At 44.7% G+C, this 16,372-nt stretch overlaps 1 protein-coding gene across 3 annotated transcripts in view; it reads right to left on the reverse strand.

Annotated features, from left to right (window-relative positions):
• The window catches only part of neurl4 (neuralized E3 ubiquitin protein ligase 4), a 79,347-nt gene that overhangs the window by 46,783 nt on the left and 16,192 nt on the right, over positions 1-16,372 (reverse strand). For 2 of the 3 annotated variants that reach the window (XM_063187156.1, XM_063187153.1), the window contains exons 5-7: positions 14,897-14,962; positions 13,708-14,291; positions 8,571-8,682 (exon numbers count right to left, since the gene is read on the reverse strand). In XM_063187156.1, the coding sequence (XP_063043226.1) occupies positions 8,571-8,682; positions 13,708-14,291; positions 14,897-14,962 (762 nt within the window). The remainder of the gene's footprint in view (positions 1-8,570; positions 8,683-13,707; positions 14,292-14,896; positions 14,963-16,372) is intronic. The other variant, XM_063187157.1, reaches the window with a different exon arrangement.

Consider the following 16,372-nt stretch of genomic DNA (forward strand, 5'->3'; position numbering starts at 1 on the left):
TCCGGAAGGCGGAAAACTCAAAAAGACAGCTTGCGCTACAACTAGAAATTAACCACTTCGGATTTAAATTTTACCACGTTTAATAAATAGAAGACGATGCCACACTCGTGCATATATCCTGGCTGTAGACTAAAACACAAACCTTACAATAAAGAAAGTCCCAGCTGGAGGAAGTGACGTCGACGGATGTTTAGCAGCAGAAAAGCTAATCGTCTCGTGTGTTGTTACTAATAAACTCCTGGACTATGTACAAAGTTTCAAATTCATCTTTTTGTGAGTACAAACCACATTTGTTATACTGTAGAAGTTTGGTGTCATGACATGTTATTTTTGTGGGGAAAGTTTGGAGACGGTGCCCAGGATCCATATGCGCTTGAGTCAAGCTATCCGGAATAAACATCGAATAACACGGCAACTCTGTTGATGTAAGCCTGCGGCAGAAAACACTTCGGGTGTAAAGGTGGATGGGTGTCACGGTTCAAATGGCATTAGTGTAGTGGCAACTCCTTCTGATAATGTATGCCACCTGAGGAGCGGGTGAATAAGCAACGAGTCTGACGCGACAAATCTTCCGACACAGGATCTTCAAGTTAAAAAAGTTTACTTACAAATAAAACATACAAAAACAAAGGAATTCGTTGTCCAGTTCTTAGTGGTCAAGCTTAACTGGTCGGTGGTTCTTTCGTATTCTAAATGTCCGTGTGCCGTGCGCTGACGTGCGCTGACGGTCAGAAAACTGTATCACCACCACCCGACCTTCTGAATGACAAATGACGCATGTCACGCTTTATATACTGCTGCGTCTCGCACACATTACACATTAGTGACGAAACATTCTCCTATCCAATAATGAATTAAATAACATTTCTTCCTTCATGAAATTACACACTGTGCATCAAAATAATATTCTTAGAAAATAACAATTCTACTGTATATATGTAAATAATAATTCTTAATTCCAAAATAAAATGCTTTTCTCAATATGGCTCTTACATTTCCGGCCCCTAATTGTTAACGCTATGGGCGGAACAATTACCAAACTTTAAATTACAAAAGAGCCATCAAATATGAAATATGAGCTTAATCTTAAGTGTGATTTCTTAATCATGAACTTAAACATGAAACTCAAAGAATCAACTCAGTCCAGTATAGTCCTTGGAGTCTTCAGGTCGACTCTAGTAATAAACAAAGCTTACTCACTGGTCTGTCGAGCTGACTAGTCTTCGTCTGCACAACAGCTCGCCTTACCACACCTTTCGCATCAGGCAAGGTCTTGATGACCCGGCCCATTAGCCAGGAGTTGCGCGGCGCAGTGTCGTCCACTATCAAGACGACATCTCCCTCTTGGAAGTTCCTCTTGGGTCTTGACCACCGTTGCCGATTCTGGAGGGTTGGTAGGTACTCTTTGACCCACCTGGTCCAAAACAGGTCTGCAATATATTGCACCTGTCGCCACCGCCGTCGGGCATACTGGTCATCCCGGGAGAAGATTCCAGGAGGAATGCTGGGTTGTGCTCTCAGAAGAAGTAAGTGGTTCGGTGTCAAGACGTCGAGATCACTGGGGTCGTCTGATGCCAGGGTGAGAGGCCTGTTGTTCATGATGGACTCCACCTCGCACATGACGGTAAGTAGACTCTCTTCGTCCAGTGACTGTTGTCTGACAATGGAGTTCAGGATCTTGCGTACTGTGCGTATCTGTCTTTCCCACACACCACCGTGATGGGAAGCTGTGGGGGCATTGAAGATCCAGTTGACTCCTTTCTCAATCATTGCATTAGCAATTCGACTTTGGTTCAAGTCTTGGAGAGCTTCACGTAGCTCTCTCTCAGCAGCTACGAGATTGGTCCCATTGTCTGACCGCATGATCTTGGCTTGACCTCTTCTGCATGTAAAGCGGCGGAGCGCATTAACGCAAGAGTCTGTGTCCAGACTATGGGCAATCTCGATGTGGACAGCCCTTGTAGTGAGGCAGGTAAAGAGTACGCCATACCTCTTCACATGGCTTCGTCCCCTCTTGACCTCAAAGGGCCCGAAAAAATCCACTCCTACGTTCGTAAACGGAGGCTGATCTGGTGTGATTCGATCCAATGGCAGATCTGCCATTTTCTGCTCTCCTGGTCTACCTTTGCGCCTTCTGCAGACAGTGCATTTGTAGATTATGCGCCTGATTGCTGAACTCACTTGAGGTATCCAATACCTGGTGCGCAGCTTGACCAGCATGTAGTTACGTCCGCAATGTCCAATTTCCTCATGGACATTCCGCAGGATGAGAGTAGCGATCGTGGAATTCTTGTGGAGAATTGCGGGATGCTTTGTCTCTTCTGGCATTGACAGCTTGGAGAGACGTCCACCAACTCGCACGATGCCATCTTTCAGGAAGGGATCCAATTGGTATATTGGACTACTCTTTCTCACATGTCCACTTGTTCGTAGAGCTACAATTTCTTTTGGGTAAGTTAGTTGCTGACTAACCCTCATCAGCTCGTTCTCAGCCTCTTCTAGATCGTCTATGGTGAGCGACGCAGGCTGAAGTGTCAGCTTAAACTTTCTCATGTGCTCATTAGCCAGCTGCTCTTGTTGGTTTGGCTGGCTCTCTGACTGTTTGATTTTGTCCATGAAAATCTTTCTCTCTGTTCGTAGGTGCAGCAGCAATTGCTTCAGCTTAGAGAGCCACGCCACTGCCCTTCTCAGCCTTGTCCAATCTGAGTAGTACTCAATGAGCTTACTGAGAGCCATCACCTTCTCCTGTCCCTCCTCTTCAACCTTCACAGCACAGGACTTGACCTCAGGGTCATCTTGGGGTTGGTCTTTCGCGAAAGGCAAGTCAGGCCACTCTTCCTGAGGCCTCAGGAGGAAACTTGGGCCTTGCAACCAAGTCTTGCTTTCAATGAAATTCTTCACTTTCATTCCCCTTGACACCTGGTCTGCTGGGTTGTCTTCGGACTTTACATAATGCCACTGGGATGGAAGGCTGTGCTCTCTGATCACTGTGACCCTGTTTGCGACAAACGTTTTGAAGCGACTGTGTTCATTTGCAATGTATCTCAAAACTGTGGTGCTGTCGGTCCAAAAGATGGAATCTTGGAGTGGCACCTGCAGTTCGCGTCGCAACATCTGGTCCATCTTCACAGCTACTACTGCTGCCGTCAGTTCCAGCCGTGGGATTGTGACACGTTTCAAAGGGGCTACCCTTGCTTTTCCCATCAAAAGAGTGCAACACTTCTCCCCAGCTTGGTTTGACATGAGCAGGTAGGTAGCGGTGCCGTAGCCAGTCTCTGATGCGTCAGCAAAATGGTGTAATTGTGCTGACTGCACAGGTCCAAAGGCTGCTGGCTTCACACATCTTCTCACTGTGAATCCTTCCAACAGATTCATCTCTGTCAACCATTCTTGCCATCTGCGTACATGACAGTCCTTGATTTCTTGATCCCAGCCACACTTTTCTTCACACAGGGACCTTAGGATTTGCTTCGCGGGCAGGATAACTGGCGCCAAGAATCCTAGGGGGTCGTACAATGCGCTGACTACAGACAGAATCCCACGCCTTGTCATAGGCCGGTCGGGAACGTTCAGTTCGAACTTGAAACTGTCTGAGATGGTGCACCATTGGATGCCCAAGGCGCGCTCCATGGGAGGAATGTTGTGGCTGAAGTCCAAGTCTTTCTTACCAGTTGCACGATCTTCTTCTGGGATGGTCGACAGAACAGCCTGACGGGAACTGACCCACTTCGTCAACTGAAAGCCACCCGAGGCGCACAATGCTCTCAGGTCCTTCACGAGCTGAATGGCTTGAGCATCCGTGGGGACTGACTTCAAGCAGTCATCTACGTAAAAGTTGCAGAGAACTGTGTCAGCTGCTTCTGGGCTTGTTGTTCCTCGGTTGTCCTCGGCCGTTTTCTTCAAGGCGTAAGATGAGCAACTGGGTGAAGACGTAGCACCGAAAAGGTGAACGGTCATTCTGTATTCTTCCAAGTCTTCACTCAGGTTGCCCTCCGGCCACCACAGGAAACGTAGAAGATCTGCATCCTCTTCAGGCACTTTAACCTGATAGAACATGGCTTTGACATCTGCCATCAATGCCACGGGTTCTTGACGGAATCTGACTAGAACGCCAATCAGTGTATTGGTGAGATTTGGGCCTTGCAGCAACTGCTCGTTAAGAGACACTCCTCTGTACGTTGCTGTACAATCAAACACTACACGGATTTTGTTCTTCTTGGGGTGGTACACCCCGTGGTGGGGAATGTACCACACCCTGCCATCATCACGCTGCAGCTGCTCCTTGGGGACCTTGACAGCATATCCACAGTCAATGACATCCTTCATGAACGTCTTGTAGTCCTCATGGAAGCTTGCGTGTCTTTTCAACTTCTTTTTCAGGCTGTTGGCGCGCTGTTCTGCAATACAGCGATTGTTTGGCATTTTGATCGCCTCATCTTTCAATGGCAGGCTCACACAGTAATGCCCATCCACCAGTCTAGCAGAGCTGCTCACCAGAGACATGAACTTGTGGTCTTCCTGTGACATTTCTTCTTTCTCTTCACAGTCACGCTCTGGGAAGTCTGCGTCATACTGCTGTCTCAGCAACTGTTCTATTTCCACTACTGACAGACGATTGACTGTGTGGCTCTCATCAGTGTCACTCTCCATCTTCAGACTTCGTAGCGATCCATATAACGTCCATCCTAAGGCACTTCGCACCGCGTACGGACCATCTCCTTCACTATGAATCACCTGCCGTGGCTCCATGGCCTTCGGAACATTAGTGCCTATGAGCAGGCCGACCTCAGCGTTGATCTGAGGCAAAGACACATCTTTCAGGTAAGGCCAACACGCAATGTCTTCCTGCTTAGGTATGTTCTCTTCATGCACTGGAATGAAGTCGTGGGTGAATACCCTGGGCAGGTCTATGTAAACATCTTCCTCTACACCACACACTTCCAAGTCTGACAGGGCAACTGTGTTCAGGACTTTGCTGTCATCTGCCCTGCTACAGCCCATGGTGTTGAGACGGATTTGCGTTCGTCTGCCCTTGAGCTTCAGCTTTCGTTGCAGGTCCTCAGTGCAAAAGCATGCGGTGCTGCCAGGGTCCATAAATGCATACGTTGTCACATATCTATCACTCTTCTTCGATTTGACCTTGACAGGCAGAACGGCTAATGCACATTTCCTTCCGGCCCCAATATAGGCACAAGCTTCATCAGACATGCATGCACTAGAGATTTCCTCACTCTCAGAGCTGTCTTCTTTCTTTCTTTCAGTAGGCGTGCTGTCTCTCTTTTTCTGGTCAGCAGGCGCACTGTCTTCTTTCTTTTCCATGTGCAACAGATCTGGATGTCTTAGTGAGCAGATTTGACACTTTGCTTTCTTTTTGCACTCTTTGCTGAGGTGTCCTGGGAACAGACATCCGAAGCACAGACCTTTGGACTTGAGAAAGTCCAATCTTTTCTGGAGTGGTTGCTCTCTAATTTTTCTGCACTCGGCTAGAGTGTGATTGTTTTGGCAGTAGACACAAGGCTTCTGCAAAGCTACAGCAGCTTTCTTCACTGTCGCATTTTGTACTTTTTCTTCTTGTGAAGCTTCAACTCCTGTAGCAAAACTGCTATTTCCCTTTGGACTACTTTTCTTGAATTGGAAATCCTTTTTGTTCTTTCCTTCCTTTGTTGCATGAGGATCTGACACACTTCCGAATAGGGGGTTTGTGACGATCTTCGCCTGGCGATCAATGAAGTCAACCAGGGCTGAGAATCTTGCACGTCCTTTTCCCTTCTCTTCAATTTCAAAAGCAATCACTCTCCACCTCTCACGCATTTTATAAGGAAGCTTAGACAGGACAGCTCGCATATTAGTGGGGTTGTCCATTTCTTCCATGAACTCCAAGTCTCCCATTGTGTTCTTACAGCCCGTCAGGAATAGCGCGTAAGCATTGAGTGCTTTGCCATCTTCTTGCTTGATGCTAGGCCAATTCAATGCTTTCTCCATGTAAGCGTTAGCTATCTTTAGCTCATTGCCGTAGTGTTTCTTCAGTAGCCTTCTGGCTTCCTTGTAGCCCTTTTCAGCAGGCATATGCTCACAGCTACGGACTAGCTCCTGCGCTTCCCCACTGGTGTACTGCTCCAGGTAGTAGAACACATCTTCATAGGTGTCAGCTTTGCTCTCAACAGCGTGTTCAAATGACCTTATGAACGACTTGTAAGTGAGCGGGTCACCTTTAAACACCGGAACATCTTTACGTGGTAAGCTTGACAGGTTATGCTGTTTAACTAGCATCTCTGTGATGACACTTTGTCTCTGTAGCACCTGATGGAGGTCTTTGTCGTCATTCACTTGTCTTGAAGCTTGTCTTTGGTTGCTACCAACAAGACCAGAGCTCTGTGCTACTCTTCCGACTGAATGTGGTAGACTATAATCTTTTTCCTCCTCCTTCTTCACTTTGTGTCTAGACGATGCTCTTGAGACATAGCTGTTAATCCCATCTTCATATGACTGTAACACTTTCAATTTCGCAGTTAACTCTGCAAGCTTTCTTTCCATTTCCAACTTCTCTTTTCTAGCCTTTAGCCTCGCTTCTTCAAGCTCTAAGGCTTGCATTTCCTCCATTGCAGCTGCTCTTTCTAAAAGCGCTGCATGTTCTGCTTGCTCTTTGGCACGCACAGTTGACATTGAGCTCCCTGAGGATCTTCTTGAAACGTTTGAGGCTGCGTAATCTTTTACTTTGCGTCTGCAATCTTGTAAATTGACTTGTGAAATGCTATCATTGGCATTTATGTAATCTTGCAGTGAAACCTCTGAATGTGTTTCTGGCCCATATTCTATTTTTTGTCGCTGGCGACTGACCCAGTCCAAAGATTTCTCCATATATTCATTTACTGCAGTTACTTTGTTACTGAACCATTCCTGATCAGTTTTCCTTGTTTCCTCATCCAGTAAAGGAATTATGGCGTCATTAATGTCTTCTATTTCTTTATGCATGAAGCACACATCACTTTGCAAAAGATCCTGTATTCTGTATACATCTCCATTATTTTGTATGAGCTCATCTATTTCGTTCATTTTAGTTGTGAGCTTGCTGAATTTTCCCTTTCTAGTTCCAATCAGCCTATGCAGTTTGTCTTGTAATGCCTTTTCAGTGGGCTTGGGTGCCCTCTTGGCGCCATCATCGGCGGGCATTTGGTCATTCTCTAACTTGTCAGCCATCTTCATTAATTAGTGCACAATTCACAAGCAATTTGTCCAAACAGTCGAACTTTTTCAACATCAAATGCTTATGTCTTTCAAATTCTTCAGAGTGCAGTAATTATCTTAGCAGTAGATGGGTTTAAACATCCGTGAATGAACGAGCACGAGACATCACGTTCTTACTGCATGACTTCAGCTCGCTAGAGCAAGTGACTCAGCATTTAGCAATGACAGCTAAGCTAGGTAGCATCAGCAGGCTAACACAGGCAATTTCAATGGACGGATTAGCCTTAGCCACAGCTCACCTCTCCAAACTTTTCCTCTCAACTTTCTCTCTCCTTCCAACGGCTCCGTTCGGAATCCCTCTTCCAATGAAGCCTTTCTGCTGCTCCAGTTAACTTCTCTGTCCTTCTTTCGAAGTCCTCTGACCCTCTGTGGACGTTTTCTTGGCTTCCAGGCGAAATGTTTGACTTTCAGGCGAAGTTTTCTGACTTTATGTAGTGGCAACTCCTTCTGATAATGTATGCCACCTGAGGAGCGGGTGAATAAGCAACGAGTCTGACGCGACAAATCTTCCGACACAGGATCTTCAAGTTAAAAAAGTTTACTTACAAATAAAACATACAAAAACAAAGGAATTCGTTGTCCAGTTCTTAGTGGTCAAGCTTAACTGGTCGGTGGTTCTTTCGTATTCTAAATGTCCGTGTGCCGTGCGCTGACGTGCGCTGACGGTCAGAAAACTGTATCACCACCACCCGACCTTCTGAATGACAAATGACGCATGTCACGCTTTATATACTGCTGCGTCTCGCACACATTACACATTAGTGACGAAACATTCTCCTATCCAATAATGAATTAAATAACATTTCTTTCTTCATGAAATTACACACTGTGCATCAAAATAATATTCTTAGAAAATAACAATTCTACTGTATATATGTAAATAATTATTCTTAATTCCAACATAAAATGCTTTTCTCAATATGGCTCTTACAATTAGGGTGATTCTACTCCGAACCATCGCTTTAACAATCTCTTTTGCCAAAGGATGTAGGGTCAGGATGTAGAAGTTGACCAATGACCAATAATTGCAGACTTGGTGATTTGATTTTTATAAGGAATTGTGCTATGCAACAACAGACCAAAAACATATTGACAGGAGTTAACAAAACCAAGAACTTAACAAAACCAAGAACTTAAACTCTCTCTTTGCCAGAGGGTGTAGGGTCAGCAAGTAAGAGAGTTGACCAATGACCAACAATCGGACAAAAGGTTGCTGATTCAGTTCTGTCGGCTGTGAGGTCACGCAACTGTTGAACTGTGTTGCTCAATAGAGAAGAAGCAAGAGTCATATTAAGCTCAGTCCATTTAATATCTGGAGTCCATACCTGAACGCAGGTTGGTCATTGTGGCAGGGTAGTCCAGGTTGTTGGGATTGTGCGTCGTCACGCCAATCTCAATCGACCCCGACCACTTATCCACTAGTTTATCGATGCGGATCTGGAAGACAACAAATAAAGAGGAAAGAGAGTTGGCGTTAAAACTGAAACAGAAAACAGCTCTTGAGTCTACTGTGGTTTTTTTTAGTGTCAGTGTCTCTGTGACACCTTAAAATGGGGAAGTGCTCTTCACTTCATCTACTTCGCTTTCCCCTGCAGGGAGACGAAAATAGATCCAGGTTCAAGGTTGACAGAGGCCACAAGGAGAGAGAGGGAAAAAAACACTTGCACCAATTTAGTAGCACCCGAGACAGGAAAACAAAGAAGACCTGCGTACTCCTCCACAGGGCATAGTGGAGAATTCAAATTTAAATGCAGCTCACACACAGTCTAGCTGCATAAACTTCAGAACACAAAACAGTTGGACAGACAGACTTCCTTTATCTCAAAGGAAATGAACAAAACAAAGCAATTCTGTGCACGTCCTGAACGATACAGCCAGTACAAGTGGATGTGAAATTGAGAAGAATTGAGAAGTGAACCATGAATGTGACACTCTTCTCTCTCCTCTCATCTCATCTCCTCTCCTTCTCCCATTCCCTGAACTCACCTCACTTCTACCACTCTCATTAAACAAGCTGCTCACATCGATACAATAATGAGCTAGAAAATAGCAAAACAGCCAACAAATCAGTGAGAAGACATTTTGTGGAAATCATTAAATCCACTATTCAGCAAGTACGTCAACCCTCCAAGCTGCCAGTTCCACTGAATTTTGACAACAAAGAACATGTTTTAATGTGCAAAGTAAATTCTGTGAAAGTGGAAGCATATGATGTGTCCTGACAGCTATTTTCATCACACCACAAACAGCATTTCTCACTGCATAAAATAACATTGTCTGGGTAAAAAACAACGCCACCACCCACCACTCACTTAACTTTACACTTTACACATCCGTTTTGGCAGACATGACCTCTTCCTCACATCTGTCCAGTGTACCCTGCAGTGACCCTGCTGTCCTGTTATCCATTTTCTGTTATGGATATTCTGTTATCCATTTTCAAAAATGACACGTTGTTATTGTTGCTCTGTTAATATCAGCAAAATAACTGATTGAAAAGAAAGAAAAATCTCCTTGAGTGGCCCTGGTACAGATCACAGCCCTAGTGTGAAAAGCACTTAAAAGCACCTCTTCCAAAGCGCCATACTTTTTCTTCAAAAATGATGCGTTTTTCATTGTGTCTCTGTTAATTGTGTCTTTCTGTCTCTCAGCAAAATACCTGTGTTGCCATTTGAATTGGTTAAGGAAATTAAGGAATTACCCTTGAAATTACACTATTCTACTGTCCTCCAAGTAGAAAGCATTTATAAAAAGAACTACAAATGACAGCACTGAGCAGTGCATAGTCTCCATTGTCATACCAAAATGACAGAGCCGTTTCGCAATGCTCATGAACCAAGACATTGGCATGGAAGAACACACACATACTCTTGTTGGATTCGTGGTTGATACAACGCAGATGGAGTAGGAATGTGAATGTGGAAGATGTGTGTATCATTACTGCTTTGAGAGCCCTTGCTGTCTTGTTGTGCAAACATGAAATCACATCAGCTACAGCTACCCAACTGTATTATCCATGGCTAGCGCCATTACTACTTGGGTAGCAGTGCTAAATCACTCAGAAGAGCTATGTGCAGCCGAATCAGAACTAAGATTAGCCTTTATTGTCTCTGTGTTTGGACATGAGTGTGATTTCCAATAACACCAAAAATGGCACAGCAGGCAGACAAATAAGAAACTAAACCAGGAAACCTGTCACACGTAAACAGACAGCTGCTGTTAGTTCAGTTTCATCTTGGCCCTACCAAACATCAAATATGTGTCCAAACATATTGCACATTCTCCTATCAGAGATATACTGAAAAAATGAATACATACGTAAATACTAAACAAACCGAATAAACACTATCAGACTAGCACACTACATAGGCCGACAAATCTGTGGGAATACGTAAACCGTTGAAATTGGCAGGATTAGTGAAGGTTGTTATAAGGTGGATAGGAGGGATGGAGATTAAATTGATTACAAACCAAGATTGTAACAAAATTCATTTCGATTAGGGGTCGGCAATATATCGAGATTTAAGATATATCCAGAAGGAGAAACATCTCGAAGTAGATTGTGGCATATCGAATTTATCGAGATAAGTGATAAACTGTTAAAATTCTGAGATTGCCAGAAGCAAATTCTCTTCCTCCGCTCTGCTCTTGCACCAGAGCGTGCTTCAGCCTTCCGTCTGTGACTTGTTTACCATTGCAATAATAGAAACACCAGAAGAGAATGCTCCGAATCCACTATGCCGTTACTTCGAGCTGTCAAATTTCTGACTGCACAGCCGCAGCCCAGACAGTTTTGCCAAGCATATAATGTCAGTGTGTAGTTTTTTTGCCTCTTTTAGGGGGAATTGAACATTTCGAGATATCGTATATCGAGATATAGACAAAATATATCGAGATTTTTTTTTCTCTCCATATCGCCCAGCCCTAATTTGGATCAATATGCTCACCTTAGGAGATCATTTAGTAGAAACTAGAAATACACTCAGAGTGCAGACCTCCGCAAAGGAACCTGTTTGATAGAATATTTCTCTACGTTACACCATATTTTTTTCCAAGTCTTTCTGCCTTTTTTGTGGAGTTATGAACTGGAATGACTTTCTGAGCTATCCTCCTGACAGACAGACAGACAGAGAAACAGACAGACAGAGAGACAGACAAACCAACTCGACCAAAAACATAAGCTCCTTCGCGGAGGTAACAAACCTACTACAAACCTCCTTATGAAGTTGTTTTACAGTGTCAGCCTTGCTGTGTGGTGATGGTTTGGTTATGACATTGATACAAATAGGCATATGCGACACATGTCGGTGCTCTGAAAAACAAGATTTCAGTGGTGGAAATGCTTTTAACGTGTCAGTATCAGGAGAAAGAATCGTCCTAAAAAATGGATACAGAGTAATACAAGTAAATAGAAGACGTCAAGGTCTTTTTTTGCCATATCACTCTGGCCTGGCCTCAAGGTTGTATGCGTCTGTACCAGAGTCTGCAATGGCTCAAAACGGGTAGTGAGTATACCTGCAATGTGGGGGTGGCTGGTTGGCTTCCAAACTGCTCCTGACTACAGTAGGTCAATGTGTCCTTGAGCGAGACACCGAAACCCCACAGTGCTGCTTCAGATGTGCTGGCTGGCACCTAGGGTAGCATCCTTCTGCTTTTGGTCTGTGTGTGTGTGTGTGTGTGTGTGTGTGTGTGTGTGTGTGTGTGTGTGTGTGTGTGTGTGTGTGTGTGTGTGTGTGTGTGTGTGTGTGTGTGTGTGTGTGTGTGTGTGTGTGTGTGTGTGTGTGCGTACAAGCATGTGTGTTCGTGTTCGTGTTCGTGCGCGTGCGTGTGTGTGTGTGTACGTACAAGCATGTGTGTTCGTGTGTGTGTGTGTGTGTGTGTGTGTGTGTGTGTGTGTGTGTGTGTGTGTGTGTGTGTGTGTGTGTGTGTGTGTGTGTGTGTGTTATGTGTGTGTTATGTGTACGTGTGTGTTATTTACTCTTATGCGTGCTATGAATATTCTGCTGACTGTGATGGTGCTCTACATACAGTACACACGCTCCTTTCAGTCACCACTTAAAGTGATTGCAGCCCCCAGCATCGTCACATCCCTGTGCACTGTGCACGGCCATTAAAGTGGGGGGACTGTGAAACCAAACAGCAGCTAACCAGCAGAAATGAGCCATATTTAGCGCATCGGAGCAGCACATATGTTTGCTTTCTTTCTGCTCTCTCTCTCGATAAGTCTCTCTCTCTGTCTCTCTCTCTCTCTCTCTCTCAATAATCTGTGTCTGTTTCCCGTTCCTCTCTCTCTTATCTGCCTATTTTGTCAGATTCGCTAATCCTCTCATCTCTGATCCCTCTCAGGTCTCAGTTCCTCTCTCATCAGATCACTGTTTGCTTTCACACAACAGTTCACATCCGCATTCCAATACCAGCTCAGGCGCACACACACACAGTAGTTCACTGTGGCATAAAAATACATCTTGTGTAGTGTAGTACTGTAAGTGGACTGTTTTCCTGGTGGCTAAAGCTGCAGATAAGATGCTAAGGTTTTTAGCACAACATTTACAGTACAATTAGTTACAGTAAGTGGCTTTTCATTTAGTGTTGTACTATCTTGGAAAGAAAGGAAACAGATCAAGAGGTGTGCCTATAAACAGATCACATGCTGGGGACACCCAGATCCCAATGCCAAAATTCCCTGGTATTTTCTGTAGGGCTGGGTAAAATAATCGATATATCTATCGATAATCTATCGATTTAATCTAAAATTCCCATAATCGATTCACAGGGCACAAAATCTTTTTTTTCTTTTTTTTTTTTTCTTGTTGTTCTTTTTGTTTAATTTAGGTCTATGGAAAATACCCAGTAGGTATTAGTCAATTAGGCCTAGGACTATTTATTACAAATTAGCAATCTGTTAACACTGTCAAGCCACAGACCTTTGACATTTTCATATAAAAATAGGCAGCAGCATCTTTTGGGGAAAATCCTGGACCCAAAAACCGAAATCGAATCGATACAGGAACATGGCTGCGATGCCCAGCCCTAATCTCCTGACTATGTTCACAAAACCATCACACTGCCTTGGAACCCTAAAACAGACTGCATTGAATCACCATGATTTTCCAGAAAATACTCTGATATAACGTCAGTCACTTACCTCAAATATTTTGTTGTGTTTGAGGGGATGGTTCATACAAAATTAACTTGACTTTCACTGTGTGTTAGTATAATTATGAGAACAGTCATCGACTTTACATTGCACTTTCATTTTGTTGTTAAGTGTTAACATCATGTTTTCAAAGCGGAATCAAGTTTTATTCAAAATTAAATTGAGTTAATTTGAAATTCAATGTCCCTGGTAGCCGAGGCCATTGTATCTAAGCGTGTAGTTTGCTCTGGACTAGAAACTAGGCTTTAAAGCATTAGCTATGCCTTATTAATAGCTACAGTAATATGAAAAGTCAGCTGACTCACCTCGAACATCTCGTTGTGTCTCAGGGGCCGGTTGGTCATGACCACCCCGTTGTTAAACTCGTCCAGTGGCCGCCGTCGCTCCGCCGTCTTGTTGTTGTTGCTAAGCTTGATCAGCGTGCCGCACTTCTCGTGGAACAGCAGCGCGTCGTTGGTCGTCATGGATACCGAGCCCATACCCGTCGCACCTCCTCCACCACCCCCACCACCCCCCGGACCTCCAAGCCCACCCACTCCTCCTCCACCACCTCCTCCTCCTCCTCCTCCAATGCCACCACCAACACTGGCGGGGCTGTGTCCCGAGCCGTCCGTGCCATTGGGCGTCGTTCCCCCCACGCCCAGGCTGCTGTTGCTGCTGTTGTCCCCTCCGGTGGAGCCTCCGCTCCCTCCTCCCCCACCCCCAGTCCGGCCAGACGAGGTGTCCATGCCCACCCTGGATGAAGAGTCCGTCTCTCCTCCTCCTCCACCTCCGGACCCAGAGCCTCCTAGGGGTCCTCCTCCACCGCCGCCACCGCCCTCATCCTCCGAGCGGTACAGCGAGACGATGGCGTTGTTGAAGACGTCAAAGAGCTGGTGCTCCGTCAACACTGACACACGGGAGAGAGATGTGGAGGGAGGTATACACAGGGCAACGAGAGGGGGAGAGACATAGAGAGAGAGAGAGGGAAAAAGAGGGAGGGGGGGTATGTAGAGATGGTAGGTGTAAAAAGGGCAACAACAGAGGGAGAGAGGGAGAGAGAGACAGGGAGACAGAGAGAGGAAGAGAGAGGAAGAGAGAGAGAGAGAGAGAGAGAGAGAGAGAGAGAGAGAGAGAGAGAGAGAGTGCACAGGTTACGAAAAATGTGCCGGTGTCAGTATATTAAATAAAACTCAAACACACAAGGTCAGATGGCAACGGCAGATGGACAGTGAAAATTGCATGAACGACAAAACAATGTTTAAATATTGGATAACAGAGGTGAAAAGAAGAAGAGAGAGGGAAAGGGAGAGAGCGAGAGGGAGAGAGGGAGAGAGTGAGAGAGAGAGAGACAGAGAAAGAACCAGAGAGAGCACGCCAAGAGGAAAAGAGGATGAGGGAGAAAGAAAGAGCCACCATGTCAGATTACCTTGCTCTTGCCAAAACATAAGAGCCACGTGCATTAAACAGACAGACACACATACAGACTGAGGAGTCCCATTGGAGAACCCTTACCTGTCTCTGTTTCTAGATTGTGAGGGAATTTGTCTGGTCGGCTGTGACGTCTCGAGCGCTCAGGCACTAAAGAGGAAATGAGAATATAAGGAGGAAATTTACAAACTGACAGACTGACTGAAATTGAGAAGGGGCGTTATTGTGCACTATAGTGTACATTTGTTTTTAATGTAATCAAATAACCAAATGCGCGCACGGACAAAGATCCTAAAATACTACATGGCTAGATGTTTAACATTGGAAGTTCCATTGGACCAGTGTAGTGCGTGGTTAGAACCCGTTTACTAATGGGCTAGATGTTGTAGCGGTTTCCGTGGTTTCTGTACTGACATTCTGGGAGAACATATCTTAACGTGAGTACATCAGAATTGATTTATATGCTTTATAAATTAAGTTATATTAGTATCACTCACTGACTTATAGTATACAAGTCAGTGGTATCACTACAATCACTCGTGAGGGCAACGTTTGAGTGACTAGCAGCTTCCAAACATTCAGAGTCTGCCTCCGATCCCGAAACCCCGCCTTGTCAGCATTGGCTAACACTTTGCAACGCAATAGCGTTATTTTGGGAGCATACCAAAGAATTCCGAGCGACATGACAATATGTACTCCTAAACAGTGTCATCGAGAGTACAGCGTACGAGCAGGTGGATAAAACCGCCAGCCGACAAGACAACAGGTTCATGTCATACATTGTGCAGGGCTCCAATGGGACTCCCAGTGATAAACACCTAGCAGCGTAGCATTTTGGAATCCCTGTGTGCACGCAGTCACCTGTTTGTAAACATTTGGAGACCATGTATAGAAGGGGTTTTCCTCAGAAAGGAAAAAACATTTGAGCCAATAAATGTCAGAAGCAGCTGATTGTAATCAGCACACAAATGATTACACAGGCAGAGAGGCTGTTTAGTGCAACCACCCATGTCAACACACACAGAGGTAGAATATACAGTTGTGCTCATATGTTTACATACCCCAGCAGAATAAACGCTTTCTTCGCGATTTCTCACAAAATATGAAGGATTACACAAAACCTTTTTTTTCACTCATTGCTAGTGACTAGCTTAAGATATGTATTAGCAATATTCTGTGTTTACTCTTTCAAAAGCATGATCACAACCCAAACTACCCAAATGACCCTGTTCAAAAGTTTACATACCCTAGTTTCTAATGCTGAATATGGCCCTGTTTAACATCAGGGACCGCTCTAAATTGTTTGTGGTAGTTGTGGATAAGGCTCTTAATGTTCTCAGATGACAAAACAGCACATTCTTCCTGGCAGAATGGTTGTTTCCTATAATATTTTTGGGTGTCTTGCTGGAACCTCACATTTGAGGTTTCCCCTGAATGGCTCAATGATGTTGAGATCAGGAGAGTGAGACGGTCGCTCAAAAACTTCATTTTATTCTTTCTGAAGCTAGTGACGGGTTGATTTGGCTTTCTGTGTTGAAATATTGTCATGTTGGCATGTCC

Source organism: Engraulis encrasicolus, chromosome 21 (assembly GCF_034702125.1).
Source record: "Engraulis encrasicolus isolate BLACKSEA-1 chromosome 21, IST_EnEncr_1.0, whole genome shotgun sequence".
In the NCBI taxonomy this organism is placed as follows: Eukaryota; Metazoa; Chordata; class Actinopteri; order Clupeiformes; family Engraulidae; genus Engraulis; species Engraulis encrasicolus.